At 46.6% G+C, this 20,187-nt stretch overlaps 1 protein-coding gene across 1 annotated transcript; it reads left to right on the forward strand.

The window, feature by feature from the left end:
- The first annotated feature begins 238 nt into the window (after positions 1-238).
- LOC147084093 (uncharacterized) lies at positions 239-19,861 on the forward strand. The gene is made up of 3 exons (XM_085979898.1): positions 239-328; positions 18,277-19,281; positions 19,854-19,861. The coding sequence occupies exons 2-3, from the start codon at positions 18,561-18,563 to the stop codon at positions 19,859-19,861; spliced, it is 729 nt and encodes a 242-aa protein (XP_085836024.1). The 5' UTR covers positions 239-328; positions 18,277-18,560.
- Positions 19,862-20,187: the final 326 nt, after the last annotated feature.

Consider the following 20,187-nt stretch of genomic DNA (forward strand, 5'->3'; position numbering starts at 1 on the left):
ACGGTCCTCCAACCAATGGCGGCGCGGGAGGGAGGGGGCGGGACCTCGGTGGGCTGCAGGCCGCTTTCCTGCTTTCATTGTCTGCAGGAGCTGTTAAAGGGAAGGGGAGGAGGGGGTGGAAAAAACCCAGCTTGTGAGTGTTTATTTCTTTGCATTACCCTTATTGCCAGGCTATTCATCAACTGCATTCATTTAAAAATAAGTGAACCTTTTCTCTTTTTGACTTTTATCCAGAACAAAGAGCCCTGGTGCTGTGAACATTTTGGTGGGCAGCCACTTTTAAAGGGACAACGACCAGCATTCTTCCTCCACTCTCTCTATCTCTCTTGTGAGTATTTGTGGTGGGTGAGAGGGGGAGGGGGTGAGTCAAAGGGGACTGCGGCCCCTTTTCAACAAAAAAAATTGCTTGGCCATTTAAAGGAGAATGTGTGCCTCCCAGGTATTTAAAGGTGTTGGATCCGTGGTTCAGTGGATATGCTATTATTAAATAATCACACAGATGCTGTACATTAACAAATAACAGGTCTTTACTGGAGGAGGGTAGTCTCTAGACTGGGGTACAGAGGCATGCGCAAAGCTTATATACCGGTGTGGTCACTGCCAGTACTACAGTATACAGGAGCTGTAAAAGTAGTTCCGACTTAAAGGCACATACACTACAATTCCTCCCCTTTTAGATTAGTAATACTCCTAATATTCAAATAACAATTAACATTTCAACATGTACATTAAACAACAAAAGTCCATTTTATAGATTCAGCCTTTGGGGCGGCTTCCTGACCCTTTCGGGATAGCGCCTTTCCAGAGGTTCTTGTTCTTGGTGCAGAGGCGATTCTGACCGCTTTTCAAAGGGTAGTTCATCGGGTTCCACTGCTACTGGGTCTGAAGTAGATGCTACCGGTATGTCGGGTTCATCCCCAGGTACTCGAGACATGGGGTTGACGCGTTCCTGTGACGCTAAGATCTGATCGACGTGGCGTCTCACAATGTTCTCCCCGACATCCACTGTGTACATTAATGGCCCCTGCCTTGTACATATCGTTCCGGGTTGCCACTTCTCTGTTCGATAGTCACGGGCCAAGACTGGTTGCCCTACATTGAAGCTCCTTGTCGGCTTCTCATTGATGTGCTGGAATTGTTTATCCTCAACATTTCTTCACACATTTGGTCTGAGCAAGTCCAGACGAGATCTCAACCTTCGGTTAAAGAACATCATGGCCGGGGCCTGGTTGGTAACTGCATGTGTCGCGTTTCGGTAGGCTAATAAGAAATTGTCCATCTTATGCTGTAGTGGAATTTCATCGTCACACATGGCCCTTACTGCCTTTTTAAAGGTTTGTACGAACCTCTCAGCCAATCCATTTGTGGCTGGATGATATGGGGTGGATGTGTAATGCCTTACCCCATTCCTTTTCATGAATTTTTGGAACTCGTCGGACACAAACTGTGGTCCATTATCAGAGCAAATCTGCTCTGGCAAACCGTATCTGGCAAATATGGTCCGTAGGACTGCAATCGTTTTCTCTGTAGTGGTTGAAGACATTTTTATCACCTCAGGCCACTTTGAATGAGCATCCACTGCTATTAAGAACATTGAGTCCATGAATGGACCAGCGAAATCAATATGCACCCGTTGCCATGGAGAGGAGGGCCACTCCCATGGGTGTAGAGGGGCATGTGGTGGTGCATTTTGGACCTTCTGGCATCCTAAGCAGTTCTTAGTTAGGTCTTCGATTTGTTGATCGATTCCCGGCCACCACACACAAGCCCTAGCAAGGCTTTTCATTTTCACTCCCCTCAGATGACCTTCATGTAGCTCATTGAGCACTCTCTCCCTGAACCTGGGTGGAATCACCACTCTGGATCCACACATCACTGTCCCCTGGCATACTGACAGCTGTTCTCTTCTGGATGAGAATGCTGGCAACAGTGAGTCGCCATGTGTTGGCCATCCCCTCACCGTCAATTCATATACCCGTGACAGCGTCGGATCATTGCGGGTCTCCTTCTCTATATCCGCGTTTGTTACTGGCAATCGTTCAATTATTGACGAATAAAATATCTCGATAGGGTCCACTGCTGGTGCTTCCTCCACAGTAGGCGGTGGCAGGCGCGATAGCCCATCAGCGTTCCCATGCTGTTTCGTGCCTTTATATTCTATTTCATATTGATTCGCCCCTAGAAACAGGGACCATCTTTGTAACCGCTGTGCAGTCATCACTGGAACGCCCTTCTTAGGATTAAAGATGGAGACAAGTGGTTGGTGGTCAGTCAGCAAGGTGAACTTCTGCCCATGCAGATAGTGGTTGAATTTTTTTACTCCCCCATACTAGGCTGAGGGCCTCCCTGTCAATCTGGGCGTAGTTGCGCTCGGCTGAGGTTAGTGACCGAGACGCAAAGGCTACTGGCCTCTCCAACCCGTCTGGGAATTTGTGCGACAGCACCGCTCCAATACCGTAGGGTGATGCATCACATGCCAAACGAATTGGTAGTGCTGGGTTGAAATGGGCCAACAGCTCTTTTGATGTGATCAATTCTTTACACTTCTGGAAAGCTCGTCTACGTTTGTCATCCCACTTCCATGGTACCCCTGTTTGCAGTAGGGTGTTCAGCGGGTGTAATACCGTAGACAAATTTGGTAAGAACTTGTGGTAATAGTTTACCAGCCCGAGGAACGACCTCGGTTGTGACACACTTTCCGGTGCTGGAGCCTTGACTACTGCCTCAATCTTGTCAGGGGACTTCTGTAACCCCTCTTCATCGATGACGTGGCCACAATACGAGATCTGTTTCTGGAAAAACTCGCACTTGTGGCGATTAGCTCATAGCCCATACTCCTTTAATCTGGTGAGCACCTTCTCCAAGTTGGCGAGGTGATCACCGTCATTTTCGCCCGTGACCAAGATGTCATCCAAATAACACTGGGTCCCTGGAATCCCTTGCAGGACCTGATCCATCGGTCTTTGCCAGATAGCCGGAGCCGAGGCTACTCCAAACACCAGCCGGTTGTATTGATAGAGACCTTTATGAGTGTTGATCGTAAGGTAATATTTCGAAGCTTCTTCTACCTCCATTTGCAAGTACGTCAATTTTGGTGAAGCGTTTACCTCCAGATAGCGAGGCGAAAATATCCTCAATTCGTGGAAGCGGATATTGCACCGTGTGAAGGACTGGGTTCACTGTCACCTTAAAATCCCCACAGATGCGGACCTTCTTTGGTTCCCCAGGCGTATTACTCAATGAACTCTTCATTACAGGAACGATGGGTGTAGCCCACTCGCTCCAGTCCACTTTGGACAGTACTCCTGAACGTTCCAACCCTTCCAGCTCTGCTTCAACATCTGGTCTGATCGCATAAGGCACTGGTCTGGCCTTCAGAAACTTTGGGCTTGCATTTTCCTCTATTTTAATCGTTGCTGTTATTCCTTTTAGCGTTCCTAGTCCCTCCTGGAACACTTCTTTTGCGTCAGTTAGCATTTTTGACAGTCGTCCAGGTGTGACGTCGTCGTCATTTTTGGCCTCAACCTTCAGTGCCTGTATGGAATGCCAATCTAATTGTATCTTCCGGATCCATTCACGTCCTAGCAGTGGTGGTTCTCCATTTGGCAATACATATATATCCATTTTAGGTATTTCCTGGCCTTTATATGTCACTTTCACCCTTATTTTTCCTTTGGGGTAGACTTTTTGCCCCGTATACGTCTTCAAGACAATCTCTGTAGCTTTCAAGGGTATGTGTGGAAATAGCCGCTTGTAGTCTCTTTGATTTATGACTGTTAGAGCTGACCCTGTGTCCAATTCCATTTCCACTTGGACTCCGTCTATCTTGGGTGTAACCCAGATAGTCTGGTGATCCTCCATTTCGGTTACCTTATGTAGTTTCAGACAACCCAGCTCCTTGCTTCCGGAGTCTGTGTCACTTTTCTGTTCGTCTGAACCACTGTCCATCACCTGGTGTACCTTTTTGTACTTCTCCTGTGGAGATTTCTTACTGTTGGTTTTCTTCCCAGACCTGCAGACTCTTGCTATGTGTCCTGCTTTCCCACACTGTCTGCACACTTGGTCCTTGAACCAACAATCTTTCTGGTCATGTGTTGTTCTGCCGCAGCGATAACACTTCCCTGTTCCATAGGACATTTCATTGGTGCCATATTCTTGCGGTCTCCGTTGTATCTCTGCAGCGCCCCTTGCGGCTGCTTCATGTGATACTGCCATACTGAAAGCTTTGTCCAGCGTAAGGTCCTTTTCTGATAGAAGCCGTTTCTGGGTTCCTTCACTTTGTAGCCCACACACAAACTTGTCCCTTAACGTGTCTGCTAGTCCCGCTCCAAACTGGCAGTGTTTCGATAGCTTGCGCAGTTCCGTTAGGTACTCAGCATTGCTTTCGTCTTTGTGTTGGTTCCTTTTATGGAACTTAAATCGTTCTGCTATCAGCAGCGGTGTGGGGTTTAAGTGGTCCTGTAGGATTTCTACTATGCTTTCAAAATTCTTGTTTACTGGCTTCTCTGGGGTTATTAGATTTCGCAGTAACCCATAAGTTTTTGCACCCATGGAATTTAACAGAACCAGTGCTTTATTAGCATCTGGCACTTCATTTGCCCTGCAGTACACCTCAATACATTCCACATATGTCGCCTAGTCTTCGACTTCATTGTCGAACGTAGAGATACTGCCACTCTTCGGCATCCTTGGGTGTGCGTTAACTATCACAAATGGCGCCTCCCGCGCTTCCCCTTCTTCTCCGCTGGCACAAAATGGCGTCTCCCACGCTTTCCTTCCTTCCCGCGCTCGCCCTTCTTCTCCGCTGCGGCTTCTAAAAATGGCGTCTCCCACGCTCTTCCTTCTTCTCCGCGGCTCAATGGCGTCTCCCCTTTCTTCGCCCCGCGGACCCTGTTCAGCCCGTGAGCACTGGCTGTGCTCTGCGCGTTCTTCTTTTTATATTTTTCGACGCCGCTCAGTCTAGAACCCGGCTGTTTCTTACCCTCTCTCCGGTTTGTTTTATTTTCCTCGACGCCGCTCGGTGTTCAACCCCCGGCTGCGCCCTGCGCTCTTCACCCTCTGTCTTACCCCGTCGACGCTGCTCGGCTCTCTCCTCCGTCGGTCGGCTCCAGCCACCGCTGCTCGGGAAGGGTCTGCGCTGGACCTGTCGTCGGTCTCTTACTGCTCGTCGTGGCTGGGGAACCAAGCCCGGCTCTCCGCTGCGAAGTTGGATCTCTGCCTGACTGCTGGGCGGTTGCTCGTGGTCGACGCCCGTGTTCCTGGCCTCGACTATATTTTTTTTATGTTGCAGGTAGATTCGAATCGACACTTGTCGCCACTGTTGGATCCGTGGTTCAGTGGATATGCTATTATTAAATAATCACATGGATGCTGCACATTAACAAATAACAGGTCTTTACTGGAGGAGGGTAGTCTCTAGACTGGGGGTACAGAGGCATGCGCAAAGCTTATATACCGGTGTGGTCACTGCCAGTACTACAGTATACAGGAGCTGTAAGAGTAGTTCTGACTTAAAGGCACATACACTACAAAAGGGGCAGTGCCTCTCTCTTTCTGTATCATGTAAGAGCAGGGAGGCTCTGCTTGAACTGTACAAAAACACCAGTTAGGCCACCGGCTAGAGTGCTGCGGCAGTTCTGCTCGCCCCATTGCAGGAAAGATGTGACTGATCGAGACGGGAGATTTACAAGGATGTTGCCAGGACTAGAGAATTTCAGCTACAAGGAAAGATTGAATACATAGAAACATAGAAGATAATCTACATCCTAGGGTACTTAAGGAAGTGGCCCTAGAAATAGTAGATGCATTGCTGGTGATCTTCCAGAACTCGATAGACTCTGGAACAGTACCCATGGATTGGCGGGTAGCTAATGTTACCCCACTGTTCAAAAAAAGTGGTAGAGAGAAAACGGGGAATTACAGACCGGTAAGCCTGACATCGGTAGTGGGGAAAATGCTAGAGTCCATTATAAAAGACGTAATAGCAGAGGACTTGGAAAACAGTGAACGGATCGGACAAAGTCAACATGGATTTACAAAAGGTAAATCGTGCTTGACTAATCTACTGGAATTTTTTTGAGGGTGTAACTGGTAAAATAGATAAGGGAGAACCAGTGGATGTGGTGTATTTGGAATTTCAAAAGGCTTTCGATAAGGTCCCGCATAAGAGATAGAAACATAGAAGATAGGAGCAGGAGTAGGCCATTCGGCCCCTCGAGCCTGCTCCGCCATTGAATGCGATCATGGCTGATCATCCAAGTTCAGTACCCGGTCCCTGCTTTCTCCCCATACCCCGTGATCCCTTTAGCCTTAAGAAATATACCGAACTCCTTCTTGAATATATTTAATGAATTGGCCTCTACTGCCTTCTGTGGTAGAGAATTCCACAGGTTCACCACTCTCTGGGTGAAGAAATTCCTCCTCATTTCTGTTCTAAAAGGCCTACCCCTTATCCTTAGACTGTGACCCCTGGTTCTGGATTCCCCGACCATCGGGAACATCCTCCCTGCATCCAGTGTGTCCAGTCCTGCCAGAATTTTATAAGTTTCAACGAGATCCCCTCTCATTCTTCTAAACTCCAGCGAGTATAAGCCCAATCGACCCAATCTCTCCTCATACATCATTCCTGCCATCCCAGGTATCAGCCTGGTGCATCTTGGCTGGACTCCTTCCATGCCAAGAATATCCTTCCTCAGATAAGGCAACCAAAACTGCACACAATACTCAGGATGTGGTCTCACCAAGGTCCTGCACAACTGCAGCAAGACATCCTTGTTCCTGTACTCGAACCCTCTCGCTACGAAGGCCAACATACCATTTGCCTTCTTAACCAACTGCTGCACCTGCATGCTTACCTTCAGCAAATGGTGCACAAGGACACCCAGGTCTCGTTGCACTTCCCCTTCTCCCAATCTATTGCCGTTCAGATGATAATCTGCCTTTCTGTTTTTGACACCAAAGTGGATAACCTCACATTTATCCACATTATATTGCATCTGCCCAATCACCCAACCTGTCCAAATCATCCTGTAGTTTCTCGGCATCCTCCTCACAGCACACACGCCCACCCAGCTTTTTGTCGTCTGCAAATTTGGAGATATTACATCTAGTTCCCTCGTCCAGATCATTAATATATATTGTGAATAGCTGGGGTCCAAGGACCGATCCCTGCGGTACCCCACTAGTCACTGCCTGCCACTCGGAAAAAGACCCGTTTCTTCCAACTCTTGGCTTTCTGTCTGCCAACCAGTTCTCTATCCAAGTCAATACCTTGCCCCCAATCCCATGTGCCTTAACTTTACACGCTGTCGAACGCCTTTTGGAAATCCATGTACACCACGTTAACCGCATTGCCCTCATCAACCCTCTCTGTTACCTCATCAAAAACCTCAATCAGAATCAGAGCGGCCGGGCCCGGTGGATGTGCACCAGGAAACCCAGGGTGCAGCGCCTCCCCCATCCGAGCCGCCGCTTCCCGGTTTCTTCAGCCTGTTCCACCGAGTCCGACTCGGGACAAAGGACAGGACCCAGGCTCCCAGAATGGCCTGCGGCTCCGGGGAGCGTGCGCACTCTGTGGGGAAATCAGCGTGTTGGATAGAGCGGTTTCTGGGGCGCGGGGAATTGTGGGTGCTGTGGCCGCCATTAGTCAGCGGCTGTCGGGAAGAGTTTTATTGCAGGTGACGGAAGTCGGTCACTGGCTGCCTGTGTAGGTCTTTTTGTTGCAGCAGTTTGAGATGGAGGAGAAGCTGCTGGGTTTTCGATGGAATCTGGAACAGTACCCATGGATTGGAGGGTAGCTAATGTTACCCCACTATTCAAAAAAGGTGGTAGAGAGAAAACAGGGAATTACAGACCGGTAAGCCTGACATCGGTAGTGGGGAAATGCTACAGTCCATTATAAAAGATGTAATAGCAGAGCACTTGTAAAACAGTGACAGGATCGGACAAAGTCAACATGGATTTACAAAAAGTAAATCGTGCTTGACTAATCTACTGGAATTTTTTGAGCATGTAACCAGTAAAATAGATAAGGGTGAACCAGTGGACGTGGTATATTTGGATTTTCAGAAGGCTTTCAATAAGGTCCCGCATAAGAGATTAACGTGTAAAGTTAAGGCACATGGGATTGGGGGCAAGGTATTGACATGGATAGAGAACTGGTTGGCAGATAGAAAGCCAAGAGTTGGAAGAAACGGGTCTTTTTCTGAGTGGCAGGCAGTGACTGGTGGGGTACCGCAGGGATCGGTCCTTGGACCCCAGCTATTCACAATATATATTAATGATCTGGACGAGGTAACTAGATGTAATATCTCCAAGTTTGCAGACGACACAAAGCTGGGTGAGCGTGTGTGCTGTGAGGAGGATACCGAGAAACTCCTGTATGATCTGGACAGGTTGGGTGATTGGGCAGAAGCATGGCAGATGCAATATAACATGGATAAATGCGAGGTTATCTACTTTGTTGACAAAAACAGGAAGGCAGATTATTATCTGAATGGCAATAGATTGGGAGAAGGGGAAGTGCAACGAGACCTGGGTGTCCTTGTGCACCAGTCGCTGAAGGTAAGCATGCAGGTGCAGCAGGAGGTTCAGAAGGCAAATGGTAGGTTGGTGATGTCTTGCTGCAGTTGTACAGAGCCTTGGTGAGACCACACCTTGAGTATTGTGTGCAGTTTTGGTCGCCTTATCTGAGGAAGGGTGTTCTTGCCATGGAAGGAGTGTAGCGAAGATTCACCAGGCTGATAGCTGGGATGGCAGGAATGACGTATGAGGAGAGATTGGGTCGATTGGGCTTGTACTTGCTGGAGTTTAGAAGAATGAGAGTGGATCTCATTGAAACTTATAAAATTCTGTCAGGTCTGGACAGACTAGATGCAGGAAGGATGTTCCCGATGGTCGGGGAGTCCAGAACCAGGGGTCACAGTCTAAGGATAAGGGGTAAGCCATTTAGGACAGAGATGAGGAGGAATTTCTTCACCCAGAGAGTGGTGAACCTGTGGAATTCTCCACCACAGAAGGCAGTAGAGGCCAATTCATTAAATATATTCAAGAAGGAGTTAGATATATTTCTTAAGGCTAAAGGGATCAAGGGATATGGAGAGAAGGCAGGGACAGGGTACTGAATTTGGATGATCAGCCATGATCTCATTGAATGGCAGAGCAGGCTTGAGGGGCCGAATGGCCTACTCCTGCTCCTATCTTCTGTGTTTCTATGTGTCCCCAGGTATTTAAAGGGGCAGTGCCTCTCTCTTTCTGTATCATGTAAGAGCAGGGAGGTTCTGCTTGAACTGTACAAAAACACCAGTTAGGCCACCGCGTGCAGTTCTGATCGTCCCAATTGCAGGAAAGATGTGACTGCTCGAGACGGGAGATTTATGAGGATATTGCCAGGACTAGAGAATTTCAGCTGTAAGGAAAGATTGAACACATAGAAGATAGGAGCAGGAGTAGGCCATTCGGCCCCTCGAGCCTGTTCCGCCATTCAATGAGATCATGGCTGATCATCCAAATTCAGTACCCTGTCCCTGCCTTCTCCCCATATCCCTTGATCCCTTTAGCCTTAAGAAATATATCCAACTCCTTCTTGAATATATTTAATGAATTGGCCTCTACTGTGGCAGTGAATTCCACAGGTTCACCACCCTCTGGGTGAAGAAATTCCTCCTCATCCCTGTCCTAAATGGCTTACCCCTTATCCTTAGACTGTGACCCCTGCTTCTGGACTCCCCCGTCATCAGGAACATCCTGCATCTAGTCTGTCTAGTCCTGTTAGAATTTTATAAGTTTCAATGAGATCGCCTCTCATTCTTTTAAACTCTAGCGAATATAAGCCTAATCGACCCAATCTCTCCTCATACATCATTCCTGCCATCCCAGGTATCAGCCTGGTGAATCTTCGCTGCACTTTCTCCATGGCAAGAACATCCTTCCTCAGATAAGGTGACCAAAACTGCACACAATACTCAAGGTGTGGTCTCACCAAGGCCCTGTACAACTGCAGCAAGACATTCTTGTACTCAACCCTCTCGCTACGAAGACCAACCTACCATTTGCCTTCTTAACCGCCTGCTGCACCTGCATGCTTACCTTCAGCGACTGGTGCACAAAGACACCCAGGTCTCGTTGGACTTCCCCTTCTCCCAATCTATTGCCATTCAAAAAATAATCTGCCTTCCTGTTTTTGCCACCAAAGTGCATAACCTCGCATTTATCCACATTATACTGCATCTGCCCAATCACCCAACCTGTCCAAATCAAACTGGAGTTTCTCGGCATCCTCCTCACAGCACACACGCCCACCCAGCTTTGTGTCGTCTGCAAACTTGGAGATATTACATCTAGTTCCCTCGTCTAGATCATTAATATATATTTTGAATAGCTGGGGTCCAAAGACCGATTCCTGTGGTACCCCACTAGTTATTGCCTGCCACTCGGAAAAAGACCCGTTTATTCCAACTCTTTGCTTCCTGTCTGCCAACCAGTTCTCTATCCAAGTCAGTACCTTGCCCCCAATCCCATGTGCCTTAACTTTACATGCTAATCTCTTATGCGGGACCTTATCGAAAGCCTTCTGAAAGTCCAAATACACCACATCCACTGGTTCTCCCTTATCTATTTTACCAGTTAAATCCTCTAAAAATTCAAGAAGATTAGTCGAGCACGATTTACCTTTTGTAAATCCATGTTGACTTTGTCCGATACTGTCACTGTTTTCCAAGTGCTCTGCTATTACGTCTTTTTTAATGGGCTCTAGCATTTTCCCCACTACTCATGTCAGGCTTACCGGTCTATAATCCCCCGTTTTCTCTCTACCACCTTTTTTGAATAGTCGGGTAACATTAGCTACCTTCCAATCCATGGGAACTGTTCCAGAGTCTATAGAATTTTGGAAGATGACCAGCAATGCATCTACTATTTATAGGGCCACTTCCTTAAGTACCCTCGGATGTAGATTATCAGGCCCTGGGGATTTATCGGCCTTCAATCCCGTCAATTTTCCTAACACCATTTCCCTACAAATACTGATTTCTTTCAGTTCCTCCCTCTCATTAGACCCTATATTCCCCGACATCTCTGGGAGGTTATTTGTGTCCTCCTTTGTGAAGACAGAACCAAAGTATATATTTAATTGGTCTGCCATTTCTTTGTTCCCCATTATAAATTCCCCTGATTCTGACTGCAAGGGACCTATGCTTGACTTCACCAATCTTTTTCTCTTCACATATATATAGAAGCTTTTAAAGTCAGTTTTTATGTTCCCTGAAAGCTTACTCTCATACTCTATTCCCCCCCTCTTAATTAATCCCTTTGTCCTCCTTTGCTGAATCCTAAACTGCTTCCAATCCTCAGGTTTGCTGCTTTTTCTGGCCAATTTATATGTCTTCTCCTTGGATCTTATGCTATTCCTAATTTCCCTTGTTAGCCATGGTTGATTCACCTTTTTTGTTTTATTTTTATGCCAAACAGGGATGAACAAATTCTGTAGTTCATCCATGCGATCTTTAAATGTTTGCCATTGCCTATCCACCGTCAACACTTTGAGTAACATTCCCCAATTAATCCTACCCAACTCGTGCCTCATACCATCGTAGTTTCCTTTATTTAAATTCAGGACCCTAGTCTCTGAGTCAAATACTTCACTCTCCATCTTAATGAAGAATTCGATCATATTATCATTGCTACGCCCCAAGGGGCCTCGCACAACAAGCTTGTTAATTATTCCTTTCTCATTACATAATACCCAGTCTAAGATGGCCTGATCTCTAGTTGGTTCCTTGACATATTGGTCCAGGAAACCATCCCGTATACACTCCAGGAATTCCTCCTCCACAGTATTGTTACTAATTTGGTTAGCCCAATCTATATGTAGATTAAAGTCACCCATGATAACTGCTGTGCCCTTATTGCACGCATCTCTAGTTTCTCGTTTAATACCATCCCCAACCTCAGCATTACTGTTTGGGGGTCTGTATACAACTCCCACTAACGTTTTCTGCCCCTTGGTATTTCTCAGCTCTGCCATACAGATTCCACATCATCAGAGCTAATATCCTTCCTTACAATTGTGTTAATCTCCTCTTTAACCAGCAATGCTCCCCCACCTCTTCCTTTTTGCCTGTCTTTCCTGAATATTGAATACCCCTGGATGTTGAGTTCCCAGCCCTGGTCACCCTGGAGCCATGTTTCCGTAATCCCAATCATATCATATCATACGTCAATGGCTTCGGTCTTCTCGATATTTAATTGGAGAACATTTCTGCTAATCCAGAACTGGATGTCGGACAAGCAGTCTGACCATTTAGAGACAGTGGAGGGGTTGAGAGAAGTGGTCGTGATGTAGAGCTGGGTGTTGTCAGTGTACATGTGGAAACTGTGGGGGGGGGAAATGGAATTAAACTTCATCCTCAGAAAACAGAGAGACTGTTCAAGAAAGCCTGAAGTCTCTCAAAATGGACAGGTTCACAGTACAGAAATCTAAACCAACAACAAGAAGTATTTATATTGCGCCTTTAAAATAGTAAAACATCACAAGGTGCTTCACAGGAGTATTGGAAGACAAAAAATTTGACACCGAGCCACATAAGGAGATATTAGGGGAGATGGCCAAAAGCTTGGTCAAAGAGGTAGGTTTTAAGGAGCATCTTAAAGGAGGAAAGAGAGGCGGAGAGGTTCAGGGAGGGAATTCCAGAGCTTAGGGCCCAGGCAGCTGAAGGCACGGCCGCCAATGATGGAGCGATTAAAAATCAGGGATGCTCAAGAGACCAGAATTGGAGGAGCGCAGAGATCTCTTTTTGGGGGGGGGGGGGCGGTGGCTGGAGGAGATTGCAGAGATGGGGAGGGGGTTGAGTCCATGGAGGGATTTGCAGTAGGATGAGAATTTTGAAATCGATTGTACGAACAGTTCTCCACCCAGATTTCATCCCGTCAGCCTGACTGTCTACCCTGACTGTAACTGGTAGAATAGATGAGGGAGATAAGTGGATGTGGTGTATTTGGACTTTCAGAAGGCTTTCGATAAGGTCCCGCATAAGAGATTAGCGTGTAAAGATAAAGCACATGGGATTGGGGGCAAGGTACTGACTTGGATAGAGAACTGGTTGGCAGACAGGAAGCAAAGAGTTGGAATAAACAGGTCTTTATCCGAGTGGCAGGCAGTGACTAGTGGGGTACCGTAGGGATCGGTGCTAGGACCCCAGCTATTCACAATATATATAAATGATCTAGACGAGGGAACTAGAAACATAGAAGATAGGAGCAGGAGTAGGCCATTCGGCCCCTCGAGCCTGCTCTGCCATTCAATGAGATCATGGCTGATCATCCAAATTCAGTACCCTGTCCCTGCCTTCTCCCCATATCCCTTGATCCCTTTAGCCTTAAGAAATATACCCAACTCTTGAATATATTTAATGAACTGGCCTCCTCCGCCCTCTGTGCAGAGAATTCCACAGGTTCACCACTCTCTGGGTAAAGAAATTCCTCCTCATTTCAGCCCTAAATGGCTTACCCCTTATCCTTAGACTATGACCCCTGGTTTTAGACTCCCCGGCCATTAGGAACATCCTTCCTGCAACTAGTCTGTCCAGGCCTGACAGAATTTTATAGGTTTCGATGAGATCCCCTCTCAGTCTTCTAAACTCCAGTGAGCATAAGCCCAATTGACACAATCTCTCCTCATACGTCATTCCTGCCATACCAGGTATCAGCCTGGTGAATCTTCGCTGCACTCCCTCCATGGCAAGAACGTCCTTCCTCAGGTAAGGCGACCAAAACTGCACACAATACTCAAGGTGTGGTCTCACCAAGGCCCTGTACAACTGTAGCAAGACATCCTTGTTCCTGTACTCGAACCCTCTTGCTACGAAGGCCAACATACCATTTGACTTCTTAACCGCCTGCTGCACCTGCATGCTTACCTTCAGCGACTGGTGCACAAGAACACCCAGGTCTCTTTGCACTTCCCCTTCTCCCAATCTATTGCCATTCAAATAATAATCTGCCTTCCTGTTTTTGCCACCAAAGTGGATAACCTCACATTTATCCACATTATAGTGCATTTGCCATGTTCCTGCCCAATCACCTAACCTTACCAAATCGTACTGGAGTTTCACGACATCCTCCTCACAGTTTACCCTCCCACCCAGCTTTGTCGTCTGCAAATTTGGAGATATTACATCCAATTCCCTCGTCCAGATCATTAATATATATTGTGAATAGCTGGGGTCCTAGGACCGATCCTTGCGGTACCCCACTAGTCACTGCCTGCCACTCGGAAAACGACCCGTTTATTCCAACTCTTTGCTTTCTGTCCGCCAACCAGTTCTCTATCCAAGTCAATACCTTGCCCCCAATCCCATGTGCCTTAATTTTGCACACTAATCTCTTATGTGGGACCTTATCGAAAGCCTACTGAAAGTCCAAATACACCACATCCACTGGTTCTCCCTTATCTATTTTACCAGTTACATCCTCAAAAAATTCCAGTAGATTAGTCAAGCATGATTTACCTTTTGTAAATCCATGTTGACTTTGTCCGATCCTGTCACTGCTTTCCAAGTGCTCTGCTATTACATCTTTTATAATGGACTCTTGCATTTTCCCCTCTACCGATGTCAGGCTTACCGGTCTATAATTCCCCGCTTTTTCTCTACCACCTTTTTTGAATAGTGGGGTAACATTAGCTACTCTCCAATCCATGGGTACTGTTCCAGAGTCTATCGAGTTCTGGAAGATGACCAGCAATGCATCAACTATTTCTAGGGCCACTTTCTTAAGTACCCTGGGATGTAGATTATCAGGCCCTGGGGATTTATCGGCCTTCAGTCCCATCAATTTTCCTAACACCATTTCCCTACAAATACTGATTTCTTTCAGTTCCACCCTTTCATCAGACCCTATGTTCCCCGGCATCTCTGGAAGGTTATTTGTGTCCTCCTTTGTGAAGACAGAACCAAAGTATGAATTTAGTTGGTCTGCCATTTCTCTGTTTCCCATTATAAATGCCCCTGATTCTGACTGCAAGGGACCTACGCTTGACTTCACCAATCTTTTTCTCTTCACATATCTATAAAAGCTTTTACAGTCAGTTTTTATGTTCCTTGATAGCTTTCTCTCATATTCTATTTTCCCTTTCTTAATTAATCCCTTTGTCCTCCTTTGTTGAATCCTAAACTGCTCCCAATCCTCAGGATTATTGCTTTTACTGGCCAATTTATATGTCGTCTCCTTGGATCTTATGCTATCCCTAATTTCCCTTGTTAGCCACGGTTGAGTCACCTTTTTTGTTTTATTTTTATGCCAAACTGAGATGAACAAATTCTGTAGCTCATCCATTCGGTCTTTGAATGTTTGCCATTGCCTACCCACCGTCAACCCTTTGAGTGCCATTCCCCAATCAATCCTACCCAACTCGCTCCTCAGACCATCGTAGTTTCCTTTATTTAAATTGAGGACCCTAGTCTCTGAGTCAACTACTTCATTCTCCATCTTAATGAAGAATTTGATCATATTATGATCGCTCTGACCCAAGGGGCCTCGTACAACAAGATTGCAAATTAATCCTTTCTCATTACATAATACCCAGTCTAAGATGGCCTGATCTCTGGTTGGTTCCTCGACATAGATGTAATACCTCCAAGTTTGCAGACAACACAAAGCTGGGTGGGCATGTGTGCTCTGAGGAGGATGCCGAGAAACTCCAGTATGATTTGGACAGGTTGGGTGATTGGGCAGAAGCATGTCAGATGCAGTATAATGTGGATAAATGCAAGGTTATCCACTTTGGTGGCAAAAACAGGAAGGCAGATTATTATCTGAACGGCAATAGATTGGGAGAAAGGGAAGTGCAACAAGATCTGGGTGTCCTTGTGCACCAGTCGCTGAAGGTAAGCATGCAGGTGCAGCAGGCGGTTAAGAAGGCAAATGGTATGTTGGCCTTCGTAGCGAGAGGGTTCGAGTACAAGAACAAGGATGTCTTGCTGCAGTTGTACAGGGCAAAGACCACACCTTGAGTATTGTGTGCAGTTTTGGTCGCCTTATATGAGGAAGGATGTTCTTGCCATGGAGGGAGTGCAGTGAAGATTCACCAGACTGATACCTGGGATGGCAGGAATCACGTATGAGGAGAGATTGGGTCAATTGGGCTTATACTCGCTGGAGTTTAGAAGAATGAGAGGGGATCTCATCGAAACTTATAAAATTCTAACAGGACTAGACAGACTAGATGTAGGAAGGATGTTCCCGATGGTCGGGGAGTCCAGAACCAGGGGTCACAGTCTAAGGATAAGGGGTAAGCCATTTAGGACAGAGATGAGGAGGAATTTCTTCACCCAGACAGTGGTGAGCCTGTGGAATTCTCTACCACAGAAGGCAGTGGAGGCCAATTCATTAAATATATTCAAGAAGGAGTTAGATATGTTTCTTAAGGCTAAAGGGATCAAGGGATATGGGGAGAAAGCAGGGACAGGGTACTGAGTTTGGATGATCAGCCATGATCTCATTGAATGGCGGAGCAGGCTCGAGGAGCTGAATGGCCTACTCCTGCTCCTATCTTATATGGTTCTGTCCTTTGAATGTGCCTCCTTATTGTTGCTTCTGCATGCTAACTTCTGAAAGTTAGCATGCAGGTACAGCAAATAATTAGGAAAGCAAATGGAATTGCCTTTATTGCAAGAGGTATGGAGTATAAAAGTAGGGAAGTTTTGATGCAACTTTACACCTGGAGTACAGCGGACAGTTTTGGTCTCCTTATTTAAGGAAGGATATACTTGCATTGGATGCAGTGCAGAGAAATATGGAAAAATAGGAGCAGGAGTAGGCCATTCGGCCCTTCGAGCCTGCTCCACCATTCAATATGATCATGGCTGTTCCTCTATCTCAATACCATATTCCTGGTCTCTCCCCATACCCCTTGATGCCTTTTGTGTCTAGAAATCTATCTATCTCCTTCTTCAATATATTCAGTGACTTGGCCTCCACAGCCTTCTGTGGTAGAGAATTCCACAGGTTCACCACCCTCCGAGTGAAGAAATTTCTCCTCATCTCAGTCCTAAATGTCCTACCCCATATCCTGAGACTGTGACCGCTCGTTCTAGACCCCCCAGCCAGGGGAAACATCCTCCCTGCATCCAGTCTGTCTAGTCCTGTCAGAATTTTATACGTTTCAATGAGATCCCCTCTCATTCTTGTAAACTCTAGTGAATACAAGCCTAGCCGACCCAATGTCTCCTCATGCGACAGTCCTGCCATCCCAGGAATCAGTCTGGTGAGCCTTCGCTGCACTCCCTCTATGGCAAGTATATCCTTTCTTAGGTAAGGAGACCAAAACTGCACACAGTACTCCAGGTGTGGTCTCACCAAGGCCCTGTATAACTGTAGTAAGACATCCTTGCTCCTGTACTCAAATCCTCTTGCAATGAAGGCCAACATACCATTTGCCTTCCTAACTGCTTGCTGCACCTGCATGTTTGCTTTCAGTGACTGGTGTACAAGGACACCCAGGTCCCTCTGTACATCAACATTTCCCAATCTATCACCATTTAAATAATACTCTGCCCTTCTGTTTTTCCTACTGAAGTGGATAACTTCACATTTATCCACTTTATACTGTATCTGCCATGTATTTGCTCACTCACTCAACTTGTCTAAATCGCCTTGAAGACTCTTTGCATCCTCCTCACAATCCCACCTAGTTTCGTGTCATCAGCAAACTTGGAAATATTACATTTGGTTCCCTCATCCAAATCATTGATATATATTGTGAATAGCTGGGGCCCAAGCACTGATCCCTGTGGTACCCCACCAGTCACCGCCTGCCACCCTGAAAAAGACCCATTTATTCCTACTCTCTGTTTCCTGTCTGTCAACCAATATTCAATCCATGCCAGTATATTACCCCCAATCCCATTGCCTTAATTTTGCACACTAACCTCTTGTGGGACTTTATCAAAGGCCTTTCTGAGAATCCAAATACACCACATCCACTGGTTCTCCCTTATCTATTCTACCAGTTACATCCTCAAAAAACTCCAGTAGGTTTGTCAAACACGATTTCCCTTTCATAGATCCGTGTTGACTTTGTCTAATCCTGTTGATATTTTCTAAGTGTCCTGTTATCACATCCTTAATAATAAACTCTAGCATTTTCCCTACTGCTGATGTTAGGCTAACCAACTTGTGCAGCAGCTGGGGCCTGAAAATCAGCTTCACTGCCCCTGGGCTGGGACAGGGGGACATGAGGCAACATTCTCCCTCTTACCCCTTTCTACACTCCTTTTACAGGGTTTTAGAAGTGGAGCATTTACAGACAGAAAACTCAGACCAAACATCACGTTAAGATCTGAAACAGTCGCTCGATTCTCAGGACCTGATTCGATCAGTCCTCCAATCTGCTGGCACACCAGCGAGTTAACACTTTAAACATTAAAAGACATTTTAAATGTTCTGAGTGTGGGAAGAGCTTCAAAATCTACAAGTACCTGAAGAGACACCAGTGGCTACACACTGGGGAGAGCCCGTTCACTGGCCCCGTGTGTGGGAAGCGATTCACTCAGCCATCCGCTCCGATGATACACCAGCAAGTTCACACTAGGGAGAGACCTTTAACTCGCTCCGTGAGTGGGAAGGGATTCATTGCACCCTCCGTGCTGCTGAGACACCAGCTTGTCCACACCGATGAGAGACCGTTGACCTGCTCTGTGTTTTTGAAGCGATTCTCTCATTCTGCCACCCTCCTGAGACACCAGCTTGTTCATAGTGATGAGAGACCGATTAAATGTTCTGACTGTGGGAAGAGATTTAAAAAGCCCCAGGATCTGAAGAGACACCAGCTGGAGAGAGCAGGAGAGATTCTGTTCACCTGCTCTGTGTGTGGGAAGAGATTCACTCGGTCCTCGAATCTGCTGGTACACCAGCGAGTTCACACTGGGGAGAGGCCGGTGAAACATTCCAACTGTGGGAAAAGCTTTCAAATGTCCCAGGAGCTGAAGGGACACCAGCTGGAGGGAGCAGGAAAGAAGCCATTCACCTGTTCTGTGTGTGGGAAGGTATTCACTCGGACATTCCACCTACTGAGACATCAGCGAGCTCACACTGGGGAGAGGCCGTTCACCTGCTCCATATGTGGGAAGGGATTCACTCAGCCATTCCACCTACTGACACACCAGCAAGTTCACACTGATGAGAGACCATTTAAATGTTCTGACTGTGGGAAGAGCTTTAAAGGCTCTAGGGTGAAGGTACACCAGCGACATCACACTGATGAGAGACTATTTAAATGTTCTGACTGTGGGAAGAGCTTTAAAAGCTTTGGGGATCTGAAGGGACACCAGCGAGTTCACACTGATGAGAGACCGTTTACATGTTCTGTCTGTGGGATGAGCTTTAAAAGCTCCACAAATCTGAATGGACACCAGCGAGTTCACACTGGCGAGAGGCTGTTCATCTGCTCCGTGTGTGGGAAGGGATTCACTTATTCATCCAGCCTGCTGAGACACAAGCAAGTTCACACTGGGGAGAGGCAATTCACGTGCTCTGTGTGTGGGAAAAGATTCACTCAGTCTTCGCATCTTCTGATACACCAGCGAGTGCACACTGGAGAGAGACCGTTCACCTGCTCCGTGTGTGGGAAGCGATTCACTCAGTCATCCAATCTGCTGAGACACCAGCGAGTTCACACTGGGTAGAGGCCGTTCACCTGCTTCGTGTGTGGGAAGGGATTCACTCACTCTTCACATCTGCTGAAACACCAGTGAGGTCACACTGTTCTGCAGTGCAGGGCCCTGTAACAAGCTGGGGCAACAAGAACGTGGAATAGATGAATGTTTTACAAACTTTTGTAATGCTGTTTAATCTTTAAGACTGTTGAGCTGATGATTTCTCTGATTTGACTGTTCATGGTGTTACATAGAATGTACAGCACAGAAACAGGCCATTCGGCCCAACTGGTCCATGCCAGTGTTTATGCCCCACACCCACCCTACTTCAATTAACCCGATCAACATATCCTCCTATTCCTTACACACTCATGTGGCTTCCCCTTAAATGCATCTGTACTTTTAGCCTCAACTACTCTTTGTGGTGGCGAGTTCCACATTCTCGCCACTCTCTGGGTAAACAAGTTTCTCCTGAATTCCCTCCTGGATTTATTAGTGACCATCTTATATTTTGTGGATGTTAAAACCCCAATAACTG

The sequence above is a fragment of the Somniosus microcephalus genome, unplaced genomic scaffold (genome assembly GCF_052327205.1).
Source record: "Somniosus microcephalus isolate GS21.2 unplaced genomic scaffold, FLI_Smic_1.0 scaffold2, whole genome shotgun sequence".
NCBI lineage: Eukaryota > Metazoa > Chordata > Chondrichthyes > Squaliformes > Somniosidae > Somniosus > Somniosus microcephalus.

Excerpts from the sequence above, each read along its gene's own strand:
- LOC147084093 (XM_085979898.1), top strand. The coding sequence starts at position 18,561 with ATGATACACCAGCAAGTTCACACTAGGGAGAGACCTTTAACTCGCTCC.